This window comes from Palaemon carinicauda, chromosome 34, assembly GCF_036898095.1.
Source record: "Palaemon carinicauda isolate YSFRI2023 chromosome 34, ASM3689809v2, whole genome shotgun sequence".
In the NCBI taxonomy this organism is placed as follows: Eukaryota; Metazoa; Arthropoda; class Malacostraca; order Decapoda; family Palaemonidae; genus Palaemon; species Palaemon carinicauda.
Window position 1 is genome coordinate 14,285,454 of NC_090758.1, and position 16,548 is coordinate 14,302,001.

General features: G+C 46.7%; 1 protein-coding gene across 1 annotated transcript; it reads left to right on the forward strand.

The window, feature by feature from the left end:
• Positions 1-185: 185 nt before the first annotated feature.
• LOC137626572 (cysteine-rich PDZ-binding protein) lies at positions 186-11,287 on the forward strand. Its single transcript, XM_068357605.1, has 3 exons — positions 186-348; positions 2,269-2,385; positions 10,861-11,287. The coding sequence occupies exons 1-3, from the start codon at positions 313-315 to the stop codon at positions 11,008-11,010; spliced, it is 303 nt and encodes a 100-aa protein (XP_068213706.1). The 5' UTR covers positions 186-312; the 3' UTR covers positions 11,011-11,287.
• The last annotated feature ends 5,261 nt before the right edge of the window (positions 11,288-16,548 follow it).

A 16,548-nucleotide genomic window follows, 5' to 3' on the forward strand; every position in this document is an offset into this window, starting at 1 on the left:
ACTCAAGAAGAACTTGAATACTACGAGTCTAATATATATCATCAATATTGTTTATTTATCTAATTCTTTTATGATTTAATAAATTGAATTATATTAATCACAATTTTAGAATTTTCATGATTTTTTAATATATGATTCTAAGCTAAATAGAGTAAATTTAAGATAAACAAAATACATTAGAGATTTAGAAATTTTACAGGTTTGTTTACAAAGGTTAAATCTACGTCGAACTAAGAGTCCAGAAGAGAATTTACGTTATTTAACCGTGAATATTTAACGTTATTTAACCGGAAATAATCTCTAGAACACAAGATGGTTTGTGAGAAGTGTCAGAAGAAGCTAGGAAAGGTAAGGAAGCTGTTATTTAATATATTAGCCACTAATTGAGAGGAACAGTGAATGACACCATATCTACGATGTGTATTTTGTACCTTAAACCTCATCTATTGTGATTTATAATTATGAATGTTTTAAATTAGGGTGTATTAAAACTCAGTGTAAGTGTATTTCAGGCTCAGTGTGTCTTAGAGTTAACTCATGACCCTAAGCGAGTCACCACGCTTAAGGTCGACTCGTAACCCCATAGTATCATATCGGTAATGAGGTAAAATTATAGTTATGGACGGAACTAACCTAAACTTGGAGCCTTTGTAGGGTGACGGCCAGATCCCGTAGAAAACGGGATTATTCTGAGCTGTGGCCGTCGTTCTAAAAACGATTTTGGCGGGAGAAGCTAAATTAAAAAAAAAAAACCCTAACCTATGCTAAAAGCCCTAGGGGCCCCCTTACACAACAGTTTCCTTACCTACGAGTACGGCGGGAGAAGCTAACTTAAAAAACCCACCTAACCTATGCTAAAAGCCATGTCCTTACCCAGGGGGGCTGCGCCCCCTAGACCCCCCCCACTTACACAACATATTTAGGATCCGTAGACCATTTCCAAACGTTTTATTCTATACAAGATAACAGTCGGAGCAATAATAAGCAAATTAGGACGCTTGGCCGTAGCGCTACAAACTACCCCTAAACTTTCCCCCCTAACCTAACTTACAAGGCGTGTCCTTACTTACATACCTAACGGGGGGGCTGACGCCCTCCTGCGACCCCCCCCCTTACACTGCCGTATTCTTAGCCATAATATTACATACAGGTGGCCGCTATCATACATACACTCCTATAAATTTAATGGTTTTTGCTCCGCCGTGTTTTTGTGTTTGTATATTACTGGATCTCCTTAACGGAAATTGAGAGTTGAGGAATTTAGTGGTTATCATCAATGAGGAAATATTTTTCTTCCTGTGTTGTCGTACCTCTTACAAAGCTCTCATTTCCAGCAGGATTTATTTGTCTTTAGCCAACTGTATCACAATAACATCTGGTAACGTCATTTGTAAAAGAAACTATGCCCATTCTTAAATCTTTGAATACACTTTGTGTACTGTACCCGCGTTGTAAGCAATGCACTTTATAAAATAATTTCAAAGTATGATTATTGCAACAGTGAGGGCACTGTGTAGATTTTATAGACATCAATAATTCTAAGATACAGTACTGTATTTGCTTAACTACGGTGCCTGTATAAATTTCTATGTAGCAAGTCAGTTGGCTGTAAATTTAGTTATAATACAGTACTTTATTTATTATTATTATTATTATTATTATTATTATTATTATTAGGCAAGCTATAACCCTAGCTGGAAAAGCAGAATGTTATAAGCCATAGGGCTCCAACTCTGAAAAATAACCCAGTGAGGAAAGGAAATAATAAACTACATGAGAAGTAATGAATAATTGATATAAAATATTTTAAAATCAGTCACAAAGTTAAAATAGATCTGACAATTATAAACTATAAAGAGAGACTTATTGAGCCTGTTCGACACAAAAAATAATCGCTGCAATTTTAACCTTCTGAATTTTCAAGATATTCCCACTTAACCCTTTTACCCCCAAAGGACGTACTGGTACGTTTCACAAAACACATCCCTTTACCCCCATGGACGTATCGGTACGTCCTTGCAAAAAAAATGCCATGAAAATTTTTTTTTTCATATTTTTAATAATTTTTTTGAGAAAATTCAGGCATTTTCCAAGAGAATGAGACCAACCTGACCTCTCTATGACAAAAATTAAGGCTGTTAGAGCAATTTAAAAAAATATATACTGCAAAATGTGCTGGGGAAAAAATAACCCCTTGGGGGTTAAGGGTTGGAAATTTCCAAAGAGCCTGGGGGTAAAAGGGTTAATTATACAACCAAAATCTTTCAGGTTATCACCCCAGACACCTGGAAAGCCGGAGCAAACAACACAGTGGAAGGAGGCGGTCGGAAAATTAACGAAAACAAGCTCCTGACCAGTAAGAAAAATCGCTTCAACCCTTATACGGTGAGTATCAAAAATCTTTAAACACATTCTGCTAAAGGGTATTCATATGGTTGACTTCAGGTTGCGGGCTTTGGATTTTGCACAGCCGTTACAAAGCTCCCAGAGGGCTAAAATTAGTGGCTACACCATCACTTTGCAGTTACTCTACAGCCTCTACAACTTTTAGAATTTTTCCAGAAGGTTAAAATCATTGGCGGACACTCAAAATTTGCTTGTAATTAAGTGTATTGGTAATCCAATTCATCTATGCATTAGTGACTTCTAACTACAATAATTGAATTCACTATATTTCAAATAAAAGTCTGCCATGAGAAAAATACATTCTGAAATATCAGCATCTCCTAGTTTTCTTCCTTATTCTTGTTCTTTTATTTTCTTTTCCCTTTTTTACATTTGGTTTATATAGTTATTTTTTTAAAATGTATCTATCCTGTCTTCAAGTTTCATAAAGGAGTATTGTGATAAAAGATATATATTGTACACATGCAGACAAGTGCATTTAGTGTACACTTGGAAATTGTCAGTGAAAAAATAAAATACATTACTAATGATTTTTTAAAATTTTCTGAAAATCAATTGTATTTTGTTCCGGAACCAAAATACAAACCACGCTATTTACATTGGGTTTACCTTTTAGCGTAGCTGAAATGGCGAGCCATTAGAATTCAATGAGGGTGTATTACCCCGCGCTAGTTAGCGGGGGGGTAGGGGAGTGGTAGCTAGCTACCCCTCCCCCCCTCACACACCGGTGAAGCTCACTTTCACTTTTGGCTTGGACTGGGACAGACGTCTCTGTCTTTGTCCTCGCTTGGCAGCCATTGTTTGTTTTGTCTTTACTTAATCACTTACTTTTCTTTTACTCAATATATATGTAAACATTTTTTCATGTTTGTATATATATTTGAGTATAGAAATCAGTAAGTTTCCTTTTCAGAGTTGTGTGTGTAGTGTACGATATCTCCGTGGAGTCCTCGGCAGGTAGGCCACCACGGCGTAATTTTATGGGTTACGATCGAGTTTGACTTCGGTCTTTCTCTCTCTCTCTCTCTCTCTCTCTCTCTTGAGGTCGTTTACACTTTTACTACGTGTTACTACGCCCTTGTAGCTTCCTTCCCGTGTGGGGGGGTTGCTACGCCGTACGTTTTGTCTCAATTAGTTTATGAATCTAATTGTAGTTGTTAATTTTTCAGCTTGTAGAACGATTCCTTTTGGGGTTTTCGTTCTTTCTTTATTGTTCATTCAATTTTAATTACATAATTACATAGTTTCATAATTATAATTGTTATAATTCTGTTTTGGTTACAGCTCTCCTTCCGTGAGTGTAAATGGTTGTGAGGGCACGTGCCTGTTGTGTAATTCTTGTTTCCTTTCCCTCGGGATTCCTCTTCGGAGCCTTCCCGGGGAATGAATGTGTACTAATGATTTTTGTTTTATTTTTTTACAGTTACCGATCTTGTTCGTTTCTGTAATATGGCAACGGTGTGAGCTGTCTTGTTGAGGCCTGGGGATTCGGCTGTTGCTGCCTCCCCTTTGGATTTTCGTCAGGGGCGTGTCTCCTTCTACTGGAAGTACTCCCGTGACGATTGACAGCTCTCCAGTTCATTTTAGAACTCTCAGGAGGCTTGCCTCCTTGGGTGGGTAACTTTCCTTCCGAGGGAAGTTTTTCCTGTCCAGGCTTGAGTTTTTTCCCTTTTGGGGGGTTCTTCTCTTGCCTTTTTTTCGTGCGACTATGCTCTTGGTGCTGAGCGGTCACACCTGCAGTTTCGCTCAAGGGGCTGGGCAACTGCAGGAGCCCCTCTTCGGAGGATTGCTCCTTTTAGGTCACTGGCTGACCAGTCTCTTCTACGAAGTGTTTCTCTTTCGTTTGCGAGAGAGTACACTCATAGAAATTCCTCTTCGGAGGATTCTTCTGCTGCTGTTGCTGTTGGCCTCCTTCGCCGTAAGGCTCACCGTCCGCCTCGTCGTAAGGGCCTCTCATCTCCCTATAAGGGTGCTAAGAGGCGCCTTTTTGAATCACCGTTTGCAGCCTACAACTCCTTCTTCTTGATCTTCCGCCCCTGGTGCAGATGGACAGCAGTCTGACTTCGTCTTCCGACGGGCAACGGTCTTCCGACGGACATCAGTCTCCCGGCGGACAGGCAACGGTCTTCCGACGGACATCTGTCTCCCGACGGACAACGATCCCTTCGGGGCAAAGGGTTGCCTCCCACGGGGGTTCTTCCCTTGCGTGTCAGGGTTCCCCTGCGCGCCCTTCTGCTGTGTTCTCTCCTGCTCCTGCTCAGTGTTAGCGCACAGGCGCTCTCCTGCTCATCAGCGCTTCCTGATCGCTAGCGCTCTCCTGTTCGCCAGCGCTCTCCTGTTCGTCAGCGCTCTCATGATGATCATCTCTGCTGTTTCTGTTGGTTCCTGTTACGCGCCCTGTGCACCCACGTTCGCCCTCGCGATCTAGAACTTCGGTTCAGGTCTGGGTCAAGGACTCTTCTTCTATGCGCAGGCTTCCATGCGTTGCCTTCTGCTCGTCAGCGATCATCAGCTCGCCAGCGACCTTACACGCGTCAACGTTCACCTGCTCGCCAGCGATCTCCTACGCGTCAACGATCGCCATCGATCTGCCACGCGTGTCAGTTCCCCTGACCACCATCAGTAGCGATCTAGCGCTCGCCTGCTGTGGACCACGATCTCCGGTAGCTAAGTCTTGCCGTAGATCTTCCTCCTGCTCGCCAGCGCTCACCTTTTCTTCTGTCCTTCTGTGCGCTAGCTTTCTTCATTTGCCAGCGCACATCTGCGCGCCCTTCTTTGCCACGCACCAATGGGCACCAACGGTTTTCTGACCGTCTAGGATCGCCTGATTAACAGCTGGCTTCAGCGCTCACCTTCCTGATGCACCTGCGCGCCTTCTGTTAGCGCGATGCGCGCTAACCATCACTAGTCTCTCCCGCGTTGGCAATCGCCTACGCACCCGCGCGATTCTTCATCTGCTCGCTAGCGTTTTGTTAACGCACCACCGCTCGCTAACGCGCCATCGCTTGCCGTCACTCTCCTACGGGCTATCGCCTCGCCAGAACGCGCCATTGCTCGTCAACGCACCATCACTTGCCGACGCGCCATCGGTCTCCCGACCGCCTGTGCTCACCCGCGCGCCCACGTGCCTGTGCGGCCACACGCCCACGTTCCCGCGCGACTGCACGCCCACGTTCCCGCGCGTCCGTACGCCCACGTTCCCGCGCGACCGCACGTCTACGCACATGCTCTCCAATGTTCGCCCGCGCGCGAACCAATGGTATTCCATCGCGCGAACGGACGGTTTCCGTCGCGCAGACGGACGGTGTTCCGTCGCGCAGACGGACGGTGTTCCGTCGCGCGAACCGACGGTGTTCCGTCGCGTGAACCTACGGTGTTCCGTCGCGCGAACCGACGGGGTTCCGTCGCGCGAACCAACGGGGTTCCGTCGCACGAACCTACAGTGTTTCTTCGCACAAACGTTGGCTTAATTCTTGCAGTATCCATTGCTCGCCTATGGGTTATCGCTCGCCGACCTCCAGCTCTCGCCCTTCCTACCACGCTCGCCCTCCTTCTGCGCTCCTTCGCTCACCTTCGTTTGCGTTCCTGCGTGACCGCGCATGGGCGCTCCCACGTTCGCCCACGCGCAAATCATTGATTTACCATCGCGCGAGCTCCAGGGCGATTGCGACCACGATTCCCATTGGGGTTTTCGCAGCATGAACAGGCTGGCGAGTTCTTCTGGAGCGTATTTCCAGAACACGGCCTCACCCCGTAAACGCAGAGCATGGCACATGCAAGAATAAGAAGAATCTTCAGGGAGGTCTGAGCAACACTCCTCTCTCCAGAACCTGGGTTAGCCCTTCCCCGTCATTCCCTGGAAGGACTTTGGCGGGGGGCTTTCCGTTCGAGATTTCTCCATCGGCCAAGGGGTGACTGTTTACCCCTTCCTCTTCTCCATCTCGTGTAAGGGGCTTACCAGGTCCTTTCCCTCCTCGGTTACGGCCCGAGGTTTGGTTCAAGGAAGCTACAGGAAGGTCATGGGTACTTTCCTCCTCTCGGGCTCAAGCACCTTGGCGTTTCGTCGTTAAGTATCGAACTTGCGGACAAGCTCGATGTTGGACCATCTGGACGCGCTGACCGAGGGCTTCCTTTCGGGTGTCTCATCCGTGGATGTCGACAACCTCAGACACCCTTCCATCCTTGAGAAGAGTTTGTTTGTGCCCAAGGACAGAGACATAGACAGCGGCTGTGCAGAGGAAGTCGACTTCCGTTTTCACTCCTCCAAGGGGGGGGGGCAGAGTTCACGAACTCTAGGATTGGCACCCCCCCCCTTGCAGGTTTCACACTGGGAGGATGCCTAAGGTTACTCATCCGGATGACAGCTTCCCGCTGCCCATTCCCGCACGATCTCTGTGATCAGCCAAGGATATCGCGCCTGCCGTCTCTGTCAGCGAATTTAGTGTCTCTGAACCTCTATACCATAGGGTCAGTAAGAGTTTGCCCGTTTGGGCAGAATGATCCATACCTTAGAAGAAGGTCTTCCATAGGATCATCGACGGCTTCACCCCCGGCTTCTTCAGTCGATCCTTTCTTGTAAGGAAGTATCTGAGACGGGAGTTCCGTAGTCGACCTCTCAGCCCTGATCAAGTTTGTCGAACAAACTTCGTCCAGCGTGGAACAGCAGAATCGATCAGACTGATAACAAGGTGACAGGACTCCTTAAACCCTGGATCGGAAGGACGGATACTTTCAGTTTCCATTCCATCCATCTTCCAGGAAGCTTGTGGAATTCAGCCTAGACTGCAGGTATTCCTGCTTAAGATGCAGTGTGGCGATCCCACCGTGGCATCGCAGGTTTTTTTCCCCAGAGAACTCTCCCTGCTTTCCTCATGGCCGCTCAGGTGCAGGCTTCCGCCTCCTTCGCTTTTTGGAGGTCTGGTCAACTCCGGTAGGCTCGGGTTCGACCTTCTTCAGCGCTGGGACAAGCTTCCGGATGCTTACCATGAGTGGGGGTTCATGGTATTTTGCTAGGAGCCTTCTCTTCTTCTGCCTCAACATCTGGAGTATCTGGCCATGATATTGAGTCAACAGCCTTACCACGTTGGAAACACCGCTTCTCGTCCGTCCAGCGAGGTTAAGCAATGTCGGTTCTGGTCGGTACTTGGATAGGTGACCACCAGGGGACGCCAGATTCTGTTGCCACCTCCTCCGAGCCTTCCCTTCAGTTGACTGTGGCAAGGCTGAGGAGAGTCGCAGTACCTGTTCTCAGTCAAGCAGAGCTTTCAGCCCTACCTTGGAACGTTTCCTAGTTCTCCTTTCCTCATTGACCCGTCTATAGTTCCGAACGGTCGCCTCAGGATAAGTTCCATGTGGGGCGGTCCAAGTTCCGGTGGTTTCAGGCAACGATTAACCGGACTTTCTGGCCCCTGTGGGACCAGCGGGAAGATTGGACCTGCAATGGGTGTTGACCTATGGAACCTCTTGATGGGAGTGGATATTCTCGTCCTTTCCCCACATTTTTTATGCTGTTCTCGGACTCGTCAAAGAAAAGGGGGGGGGGGGCATGTTCCGGTCCAGGCCTATGGTCAGGACCTGAAGGATACCTCTCCATCATTCAGGCAGGTTTAGGGGCCGTAGTCTGGCCCCTCTACAAATCCTACAGCTCCTGCCGAGTCGCTCCGTGCGCGTCGACTTCATGATTCTGGCGTGTTCTAACCAGCAGGGGACGCATTTTCACACCTTCACATCTTGCAGTACAGATACCGAGATGATTGAGATACTCTCAATACCACCATCGGCTCTCTCATTCCAGGCAGAGGAATTTTCTCTCCGACTATCCGATCAGAGCCTCGTAGAGAGAGAGTACCTGGGGGTCTTTGGCCTTGAGTAACCAGCAAGTCCTGGTCTGGGGGACCTGATCGCGACAGCTTGGAACCTCAAGCTTCCGCTGTTCTTCTCCCCAGTCTCAGACCTCGAGACTCTGGCAAGATGCATTCCGGTGATGGTGGGACAATTTCGACGCCTGCGTCTTCCCTCCTTGGTGTCAGTTGAGAATGGGTCTCAACAAGACCAGGTTGTCTGTCAACCTTTCAATGGGAGAGCTCCACTGGGACTGCGCAGAACGGTTTCCGGACCCTCTGCTTCCCCTGACGGAACTCCCGGGAGAGCTTCTCCCACGGCACAGACTACTCAAACAACCACACTGCAACATCTTTCACGAGCCGGGGCGTCGCTTCGGCTTCATGCCTGGAGACACTACGCCTCCTCCTCAAGCAGAGACAACCCGCTACAGTCGCGGGACGGAGGTCGCGTCATCTGAGATAGTCATCTGCAGGGGTCTTCCAGGCGAAGTGAAGAGTCTTCGGTGGTTGGTGCCGTGGGAGATATACCTCTTCCCTTGAGGCCTCTTCTCCAGCAATAACGATCTTATTGCCTTTCGGCGGGAGGAAACTCCTTTCCGCTCTCGGCAATGAAGCCTGTCGCTCAGCCTTTCCCTGACCTTCAGGCTTAAAGGAATAACTTTTTCCTTCCCGCTGGATCTTTCCTCGCAAATGCGAAGCTACGAACGTCCCTGCCCTAGTCGGAGTGAGACCTCCAACTTGGAGCATGGCTCGGACTTTTTAGTCCCTTAAGAGATCTTCTCAAGACCCTTTATGTCAGGCCTCTGATTCTATTCCGTCTTGGGTCTCCTGCTCACTCTGGCCGCGGCCAGTGTGTAAGCAATCTTCTTGGTCTCGTACGACTCCGCCCTTTCTAAGGAAGGGGGGAAGGCAACATTCAGGTTCGCTCCTGAGTTGTTGGCTGGACTCAGAATCTTGGGGTCCCGGCCCTTCGATCCAATTCCTTCAAGATTTTGAGCCTCCATTCTGTATCTGATGTCCCAAAACCTTCTCCTTCTTGCCAGTAAAGGAATCGAGGGGTTAGCTTTGGGAACAGCTGCAGTTTGCCCTCAGTTGCAGCCGATTTAGGAGCACAAGGAGGACACGGGGGAGTCACCAGTATACCTCTTCAGCTCGGACTCAAGGACATTCATCTCGACTGGTCTCCAGACCCTCCCCCGTCACGTCGCCCTACAACACGATGTTGGATACATCGCAACGTCCCTCGCCTTCGAGTAATACTGCTCTGTGACGCAGGTGCTACAAGCTGGAGTCTGGAAGCGTCTAATGACCTTCGCAGCCCGCTTCCTGCAGGGCGTGACCCACAGGAGTCTTGATACGTTTTCTATCGCTCTGTGGTGGCTACACAACAGCTGGTCTAACCTCAGGCTCCTTTTTGGACAGGTAGCAGAAGGTTGAGGGCATTGTTATCAGGTTTTAGTCTGCATGAACGAAAGAAGTATGTCTGGCCCTTATTTCTTTCTTCATCATCCCCTCTATGGGGAAGCAGCATCCTGGTCTCTGCGTAGCTGACCTCGAACCTCTGCAGGTAAACCATGCTTCCTTGTGTTCCGAGTATTGAGTCAATACTGTCGCGTCCCCCATACCCTGATGAGGTGGTATTGGGAACGTCCTAACCCAGAGTTCCTTCTGGAACTCCAGGTCAACTGCCTAGGATGGGTCACACTTCTTCCTTCACACACAAGCTTATGTAGGCCACACGGTTCCTTGCGGAGCAAGGAACTTGTGAGGTGCAGGGACTCCTTTTCTCGAGTGCAACTCACTCGGATTCTGAGTCCCCAGGTAAAGCCAAAGCCAGTATGGCTGGGGACTTTCCATCCTTCCTAAGGGGTAAGTCACCCAATGTAAATAGCGCGGTTTGTATTTCGGTTACGGAACAAATGACAAATTCGAAGATAATTGTATTTTTCCTAACCATACAAACCTTAGCTATTTACACATATTTGCCCGCCAGCCCTGTCCCCCAAGACAAGTCCTACCTCTAAGTGAAAGTGAGCTTCACCGGTGTGTGAGGGGGGGAGGGGTAGCTAGCTACCACTCCCCTACCCCCCCGCTAACTAGCGCGGGGGTAATACACCCTCGTTAAATTCTAATGGCTCGCCATTTCAGCTACGCTAAAAGGTAAACCCAATGTAAATAGCTAAGGTTTGTATGGTTAGGAAAAATACAAATTATCTTCGAATTTGTCATATTAACTTGCTGAAAATTGTAATTGTAATTAAAGACTTTTTAGACATGGTTCATAAGGGGAAGCATTTTAGAGAAAGAAGTTGTATGGTGTTACATGTTACACTTTGAATTTTTTGTTTTCTAAAAGTACAGGATTTGCCTACTGCATTTTTGTAACAACAGCTCTTGGCCATTTTCGTTCCAAATATGGTTTGTCGAGTTAACTTTTTTTTTATATATAAGATAACAGCTTTGGCTATCTCCGTTCCAGACAAAGTTTGTCGATAGGACAACTTTTTTTTTTTTTATATATATAACACAACAGCTTTGGCGATTTCCGATCCAGACAAGGTTTGTCGACTGGACTTTTTTTTTATAACAGCTTTGACCTTTCCCGTTCCAGACAAGGTTTGTCGAGTGCAGGATCTGCAGGACGAAGGTCCACCAAGCCGGATCGAACTTCTGTCAAGGCTGCGCGTACAAGAAGGGAATATGTGCCATGTGTGGCAAGAAAATTCTGGATACAAAGAGTTACTGTCAGTCCTCTGCTTAGACAAAAAAAAAAAAGAATGTTTATATATTTGTAAGTGTGAAAGTTACTTCATGTATACCCGAGTGCTAGAGAATTATATATATATACTTCATAGATGCATTTGTGAATGTTTCAGCTGTACGTTTTTGTGTACAGTTTACTGTACAAGATGTTCGAATGTAGACAAATTTTAGTTTCTTATCGTTTGATGAAACTGGTTCAAATAGACTCCGATGTTTCGCGTACATTTTATGTACGAAATTTTCTTGACTGTGACCAATAAATTAGTTGTTTTTAATATGATTCACTTTTCATTTTCAATTTCATCACCATAAATTAAAATTGCTGCCGATTTATAATTTTTGGCTTGTATTTACTCTGCATGATTTCAAGCACTCGCCACATTTGCTATGTCAGCAGTTTTATTGATCTAAGTAAAGTACTGTAGAAGTTTGTTCTTACACAAATACAAACAGTCCTCTATTTCATAGGAGTTATGACTTCGGCAAAGCTGAAACGGCCCTTAAAACTCGACGAGGTAGTTATGACTACAGATAATTAGTGGGGTAACGTCCTTCCTTAGTAATCTATTGGACAGGGATTCGCGACTCGCTCCAGCTTGATAGTGTCTAGTGGTGTCTGCAACCTCACCATCCTTGTAAGCAAGGGATGGCGAGGCTAAGGGGAGGCTATACTGCTGAGTCATCAGCCTCCATTACTTGGCCCTCCCTGGTCATAGCTTGGGTGGAGAAGGGTCTTCGGTACTAATCATACGTGTATGGTCAGTCTCTGGGGCATTGTCCTGTCTCTATAGTATTGTTTCATTCCTCTCTCTAGAGAATTGTTCTGTACAATGTCTCTGTCATTCATGAGAAATGTATAAAGACCTTTAAAACCTGTCAGCTAGCTGGATACTCACTTTTGACTTCGACCCCAAGTGGTACATACATATTCTCACTGCCTAAATTTTGTCCCTTTTCATCTTTTCGCTTTCGAGGTAAATGGATTATTGTGCGGACAAACTCTCGTGTTTAGGTAAACCTAGATAAATTAGTGGATGTACAAGGAAATGTAGTTGCTTTCCAAATACTGTACTGTGTCTCAAATGTGAAATAGGTTTATGTGCAAATCCTTCCATTAATCTCATTATCTTTGTGACCTTTGTGGGGGTGCAGGATTGTTTATAGTTGTCCTTTTGCATTAACATGCAATCGACTAAATTTACAATTGTTAAAAAAAAATATACAGTATCAAATGACAAATGATTAATTCAAAAGAAAACCGGAAGGCTAATTATTTAAAAATTTCTTATCTAACCAAAGTTCCGTAGGAGTTCCTAAGGGTAACCCCGAAATTAATGCCTTCTTCGACTAAATTGAAGAAGTACAGTGGGTCTCTGGAACAATGGAGACAACCCGAACCCAAAGAAGTTGGTATTTCTTGAGCGTCAGCTGGAAAAAAACCGATCCTTTGGTGTCTTCTCGACTCTTGCTTCTCCTGTGAAGGCACTGAAGGGCGTGGCGCCTTCTGATGTTGTCATTGCTGCTTTTGAAAAGTCCCCTTTGTTTTCTTCTTCCTTGGAAGCCTCGTCATTGGTTTCCAAGATCTCGACCCTAAAGAAGGCTATTAAAAAAAGTGTACTCTTCTCATCCTCCAATAGTTCTTCCTCATCCTCTGTCTTGTCTTCATTAAGATTATTCATATGCTGCTACTTCTAAGAAGAAGAAGCAGAAGAAGATATCATCAACGATGTCCAGGAAGACCGAATAACATGACGTAAGACTTCAATCAATCTTTTCACACTTATGCGCGTGAGGGACAGCTAGTTATCAAGAACAAACCAGGAGTGGGAAAACGTCTCGGTATGTGATACATGGCTCACATTCCTACTAACGGACTTAGGTATGTCAGTTGGGATGAAGCGTGTGATCTTCTAATGGATGGGTGACGTAAACCTCGGTCTCTTTCCCTAAGGATACCTGTACGATACTAGGGTTCTTCCCCACTAAGAGACCATTATACATCCGCATGCGTCTGCACGCTGCCAGATATTGCGTTCGTTTGTATGCTCCTCAGAGATTCAAGTATGCTGTGCTTCTTCATCTCAAAGGCAGTCCTACTTTTGAAGGGAAGGCTGACCATCAATCTGGGCCCCTTCAACTTTTTCAGTCCTGTTCTGTCTGGTTTTTGAATCCTCTGAAACTGAAAAAACCTGTCTCTTCAGTGCCACAACAGTGCCCGACTCCAGTCCAGTGGAGGCAGAGAATCCTGAGACAGAGTGTTGCTTGTCATTGCTCTTGCTCTCTTCCGTGAGTGCTGAGAATTTGGAGAGGTTACCACAGCTTCTGTGAAAGATGGTTCGACGTTTCAGTGAACCTCTAGGATCAAACCACCCACTTGGGTTGCTATAATCAAAACTTGCTCATGTGGCCTTGAATAATGAATTCTCAGATGTGGCCTGAGAATTTAGTGGTCTACTCAGTCGACTAAGATCTTGCCTCATATACTACATGCAGAGGAGATTCTACATGCTCAAGGGTGAGAGACCATCCCACCTACCCTTTTATTCGGCCTTTCCTGTATTGATGGAGATTTTACACATGGCAAGATTCAAAACTGAGGGCACAGTCTTCCCATGGAGCCCTTCCATGGCATGTCTCTGGGGAGCTTTAAATATCGACCATTGTTTTGGTGGAATTGCCTACTTTGCCACTACACTACAGTACTTTAAGCATTGGCTAAGTACAGCAAGTTGGTTCTGTCCTGTGCAAAGGCATACCAGTCAGCGAGTCCTGAAGAGAAAGGACGTGACATTAAGAAACGCTCCGGTTCTGGAGGCTACCTCCATTTTCCTCAAAAGGACGTGAAGTATGATGGAGGAAGGCTAGCCATGACCCCTTCATCCATTGTGCAGATGCCCAATTTGAAGCTGCTTTGGTTCTCACCCCCCACCGCCACCCACCCCCCCCCAAAAAACCTAATTAGGACCACCAGATGCTTCCTCCTCTTCTAAGAAAGGTGCAGAGTGAAGGAGGGGGACGCTGTAGTTGGCAGTCCCCTTTTCCAGCTTCTGCAAATGGGTATGGTGCCAGTAGAGTGGCCTGAAGAGTGTGTTAGGTTATGGGCAAAGATTTTAAGCCTTCCTTCTAATAACTATCTGAAGATAGGGGGCGAGGACATCTGCTACTAGTCTCACGGACAATTGGTGTCTCTTCATCATCCGTGAAAAAATCCCTCCATAAAAGACAGGACCTTCCAGATGGAGGCACTGTAGGTCTTCGTCGTCCTTCTGGTGTTCCTGCAAGAGCATCATAACCACCACTAGCCTTGATCACAAGGAGTCAGCAACTTACCGCATAGAACGCTGGAGAGGAACAGACCCCTACTAGGCCGTAGTGGCAAGGCCAACCTAGAGCCCATGGAAGAAACCTCTGTAGAAAGGATTGGGTTACAGTACACTCTTAATTGAGCTGGAGTTGGAAGGAGTGGAGACGATCTTCTTAAGTGGGGTCTTGCCTCCTCTGCTGAGTGCCTATGTGGTCATCTTATCCAGATAATGGACCCCATGGTTTGTGTGAACATGGTCCTGTCTGTACAAATTTGGACCTTTGTGCAGTGGGTACAATGTTGGCGTAATAGGATATGATATTGATACAGTTTACTAAAACCTGTTAGTATCATTAATTATCACTTGGCTGTGTAAATGTATACATTCCTTTGTTTGTTGTGATTGGCGATGGAACCATTTTGGGGGTGAATATAGTTCGTTGGGACAGGTGTAAACTTTCTTCGTACTTGTCAAATCTATTTTATTTATGGGGGAAGCTGTTTATTTTGGTCTTTAGTACAATAATAAAAAGTTAGTTTCATGAAGTCAGTTGGGAAACAACACAGGATTCAGACTTAGTCTTAGGGTAAGCAAAGGAGAAGTCATCCTAAGGTACGTCCCCGGTATACAAGTAAGGATACGGTTCCTAGGTTATGTGGGGAATCTTAGTTTAGTGTTATTATTTGTTTTTCTTTTAAATTGTTTATTTTCAGTCATGATTTTTTAGATTTTCCACCTGGTCTGTTCCAGTGAACTACAGAGGCTCTCCATTTTGCTTTAATGCTTGGACAGACCTCATTGAACTGCAGTAATATGGCCACTTTGCACATTGGCATGTGGCTGCAGTAATTAACTTTGAGTTGTTCCGTAACTGACATACAAACCATGCTGAAATGACGAGCCATTAGAATTTTAACGAGGGTTTACTACCCCACCGCAAGTTAGCGGGGTGTAGGGAGGGTAGCCTGCTACCCCCCCCCCCCCCTTACACACACCTGTGCTTGAGCTCACTTTGCTCTCACCCTCGCCTCTCTCTGACAGCCATTAATACCTTTTTGCTTTCTCTCCTACAGGCTTGTGTGTGAAGTTGGCCTCTGCGAAAATGCGCAAATGTCCTGGATTACCCGACCGCCTTTGTGGTACATTTATGTCGGCGGTTGAGACGGACCCTCACACCCTTTGTCCGTACTGTAGGGGCCAACGGTGTGACAGTAGTAATAAGTGTGGTGAGTGTAGGGAGTGGTCTACCTCCCAGTGGGAGAGGTTTTCTCGGCGACGGAAGAAGTAGTCCAGGCGGGATATTTCTCCTTCGAAGATTTCTTTGAAAGGAGAAAATCCCAAAGACTCTTCTTCCGTTGCCCAAACCTCCTCCGAAGCTCCCACTCGATCGGTTTCTTTCGAGAGACCGTCGAGTGGTAGCGTAGACCATGGTTCTGTTTCCAGATCTCGGGGTTCGAGAGATGGCGTTGCCTCCCCTAACGAGGCAGCTCCACCCCTTCCCCCTTGGGAGGATTTAAATGTTAATGTCAATGTAACTGATTTATTCCAGCTTTGGTCTTCCTTGGGGCTCGAAGGTTCGCCCTCCAAGGAAGCCTTGTTTGACATCATCTGGTTGGGTGCCGCTGTCAAGCAATCGCCGACTTTGGCAGAGGTTAATCCTCTGTCTATCGTCGACGTTGTGGTGGCAGAGGTATCCAATGCGGTATCTCCTACCTCTGCAACTTCTCAACCTGCTGTAGCTGAAGGCTTAGTTTCTCCCTCTGCTCAACCTTCGAGGGAGGAACTAAGTCCAACAGTCTCTCCTGCCGGTGATTCTCACAGTGACTCCTCTTCGGAGGATTGCTGAAGGTCAGCTTGCAGACCCAACGGTTCCCAGAAGGCGCATACATCGTAAGGCTCGCCTTCCTCTTCGCCGGAGAGGCCTTCCTTCACCTCATAAAGGTGTGAGGAGGTGCCTCTTCGGTTCAACATCATCGTTGCAGTCCGCCGCAGAGGAGCCTCGTCATCGATCTCCGACTGTTCCTGCTATAACCCTGGACCTCTTTGCGGATCGTTCGCGATCCCCTTCGGTGGAAGGTCGTCCTTTCAAAGGGGACGCTGACCTTCCACCCGTCAGACCTGCTGACCTGCCGTCACCGTTCCTGGTTACTGATGCGCTGCGGGCGCCAACTAAACCTGTTTTTATAAAACAGGCAACGGTCCCTTCGTGGCAACAAGGGCGTACGCGCAAA

Coding starts and splice junctions, on each gene's coding strand:
- LOC137626572 (XM_068357605.1), top strand. CDS start 313: ATGGTTTGTGAGAAGTGTCAGAAGAAGCTAGGAAAG. Junction 349..2,268: donor GTCAGAAGAAGCTAGGAAAG/GTAAGGAAGCTG, acceptor AAAATCTTTCAG/GTTATCACCCCAGACACCTG. Junction 2,386..10,860: donor ATCGCTTCAACCCTTATACG/GTGAGTATCAAA, acceptor TTCCCGTTCCAG/ACAAGGTTTGTCGAGTGCAG.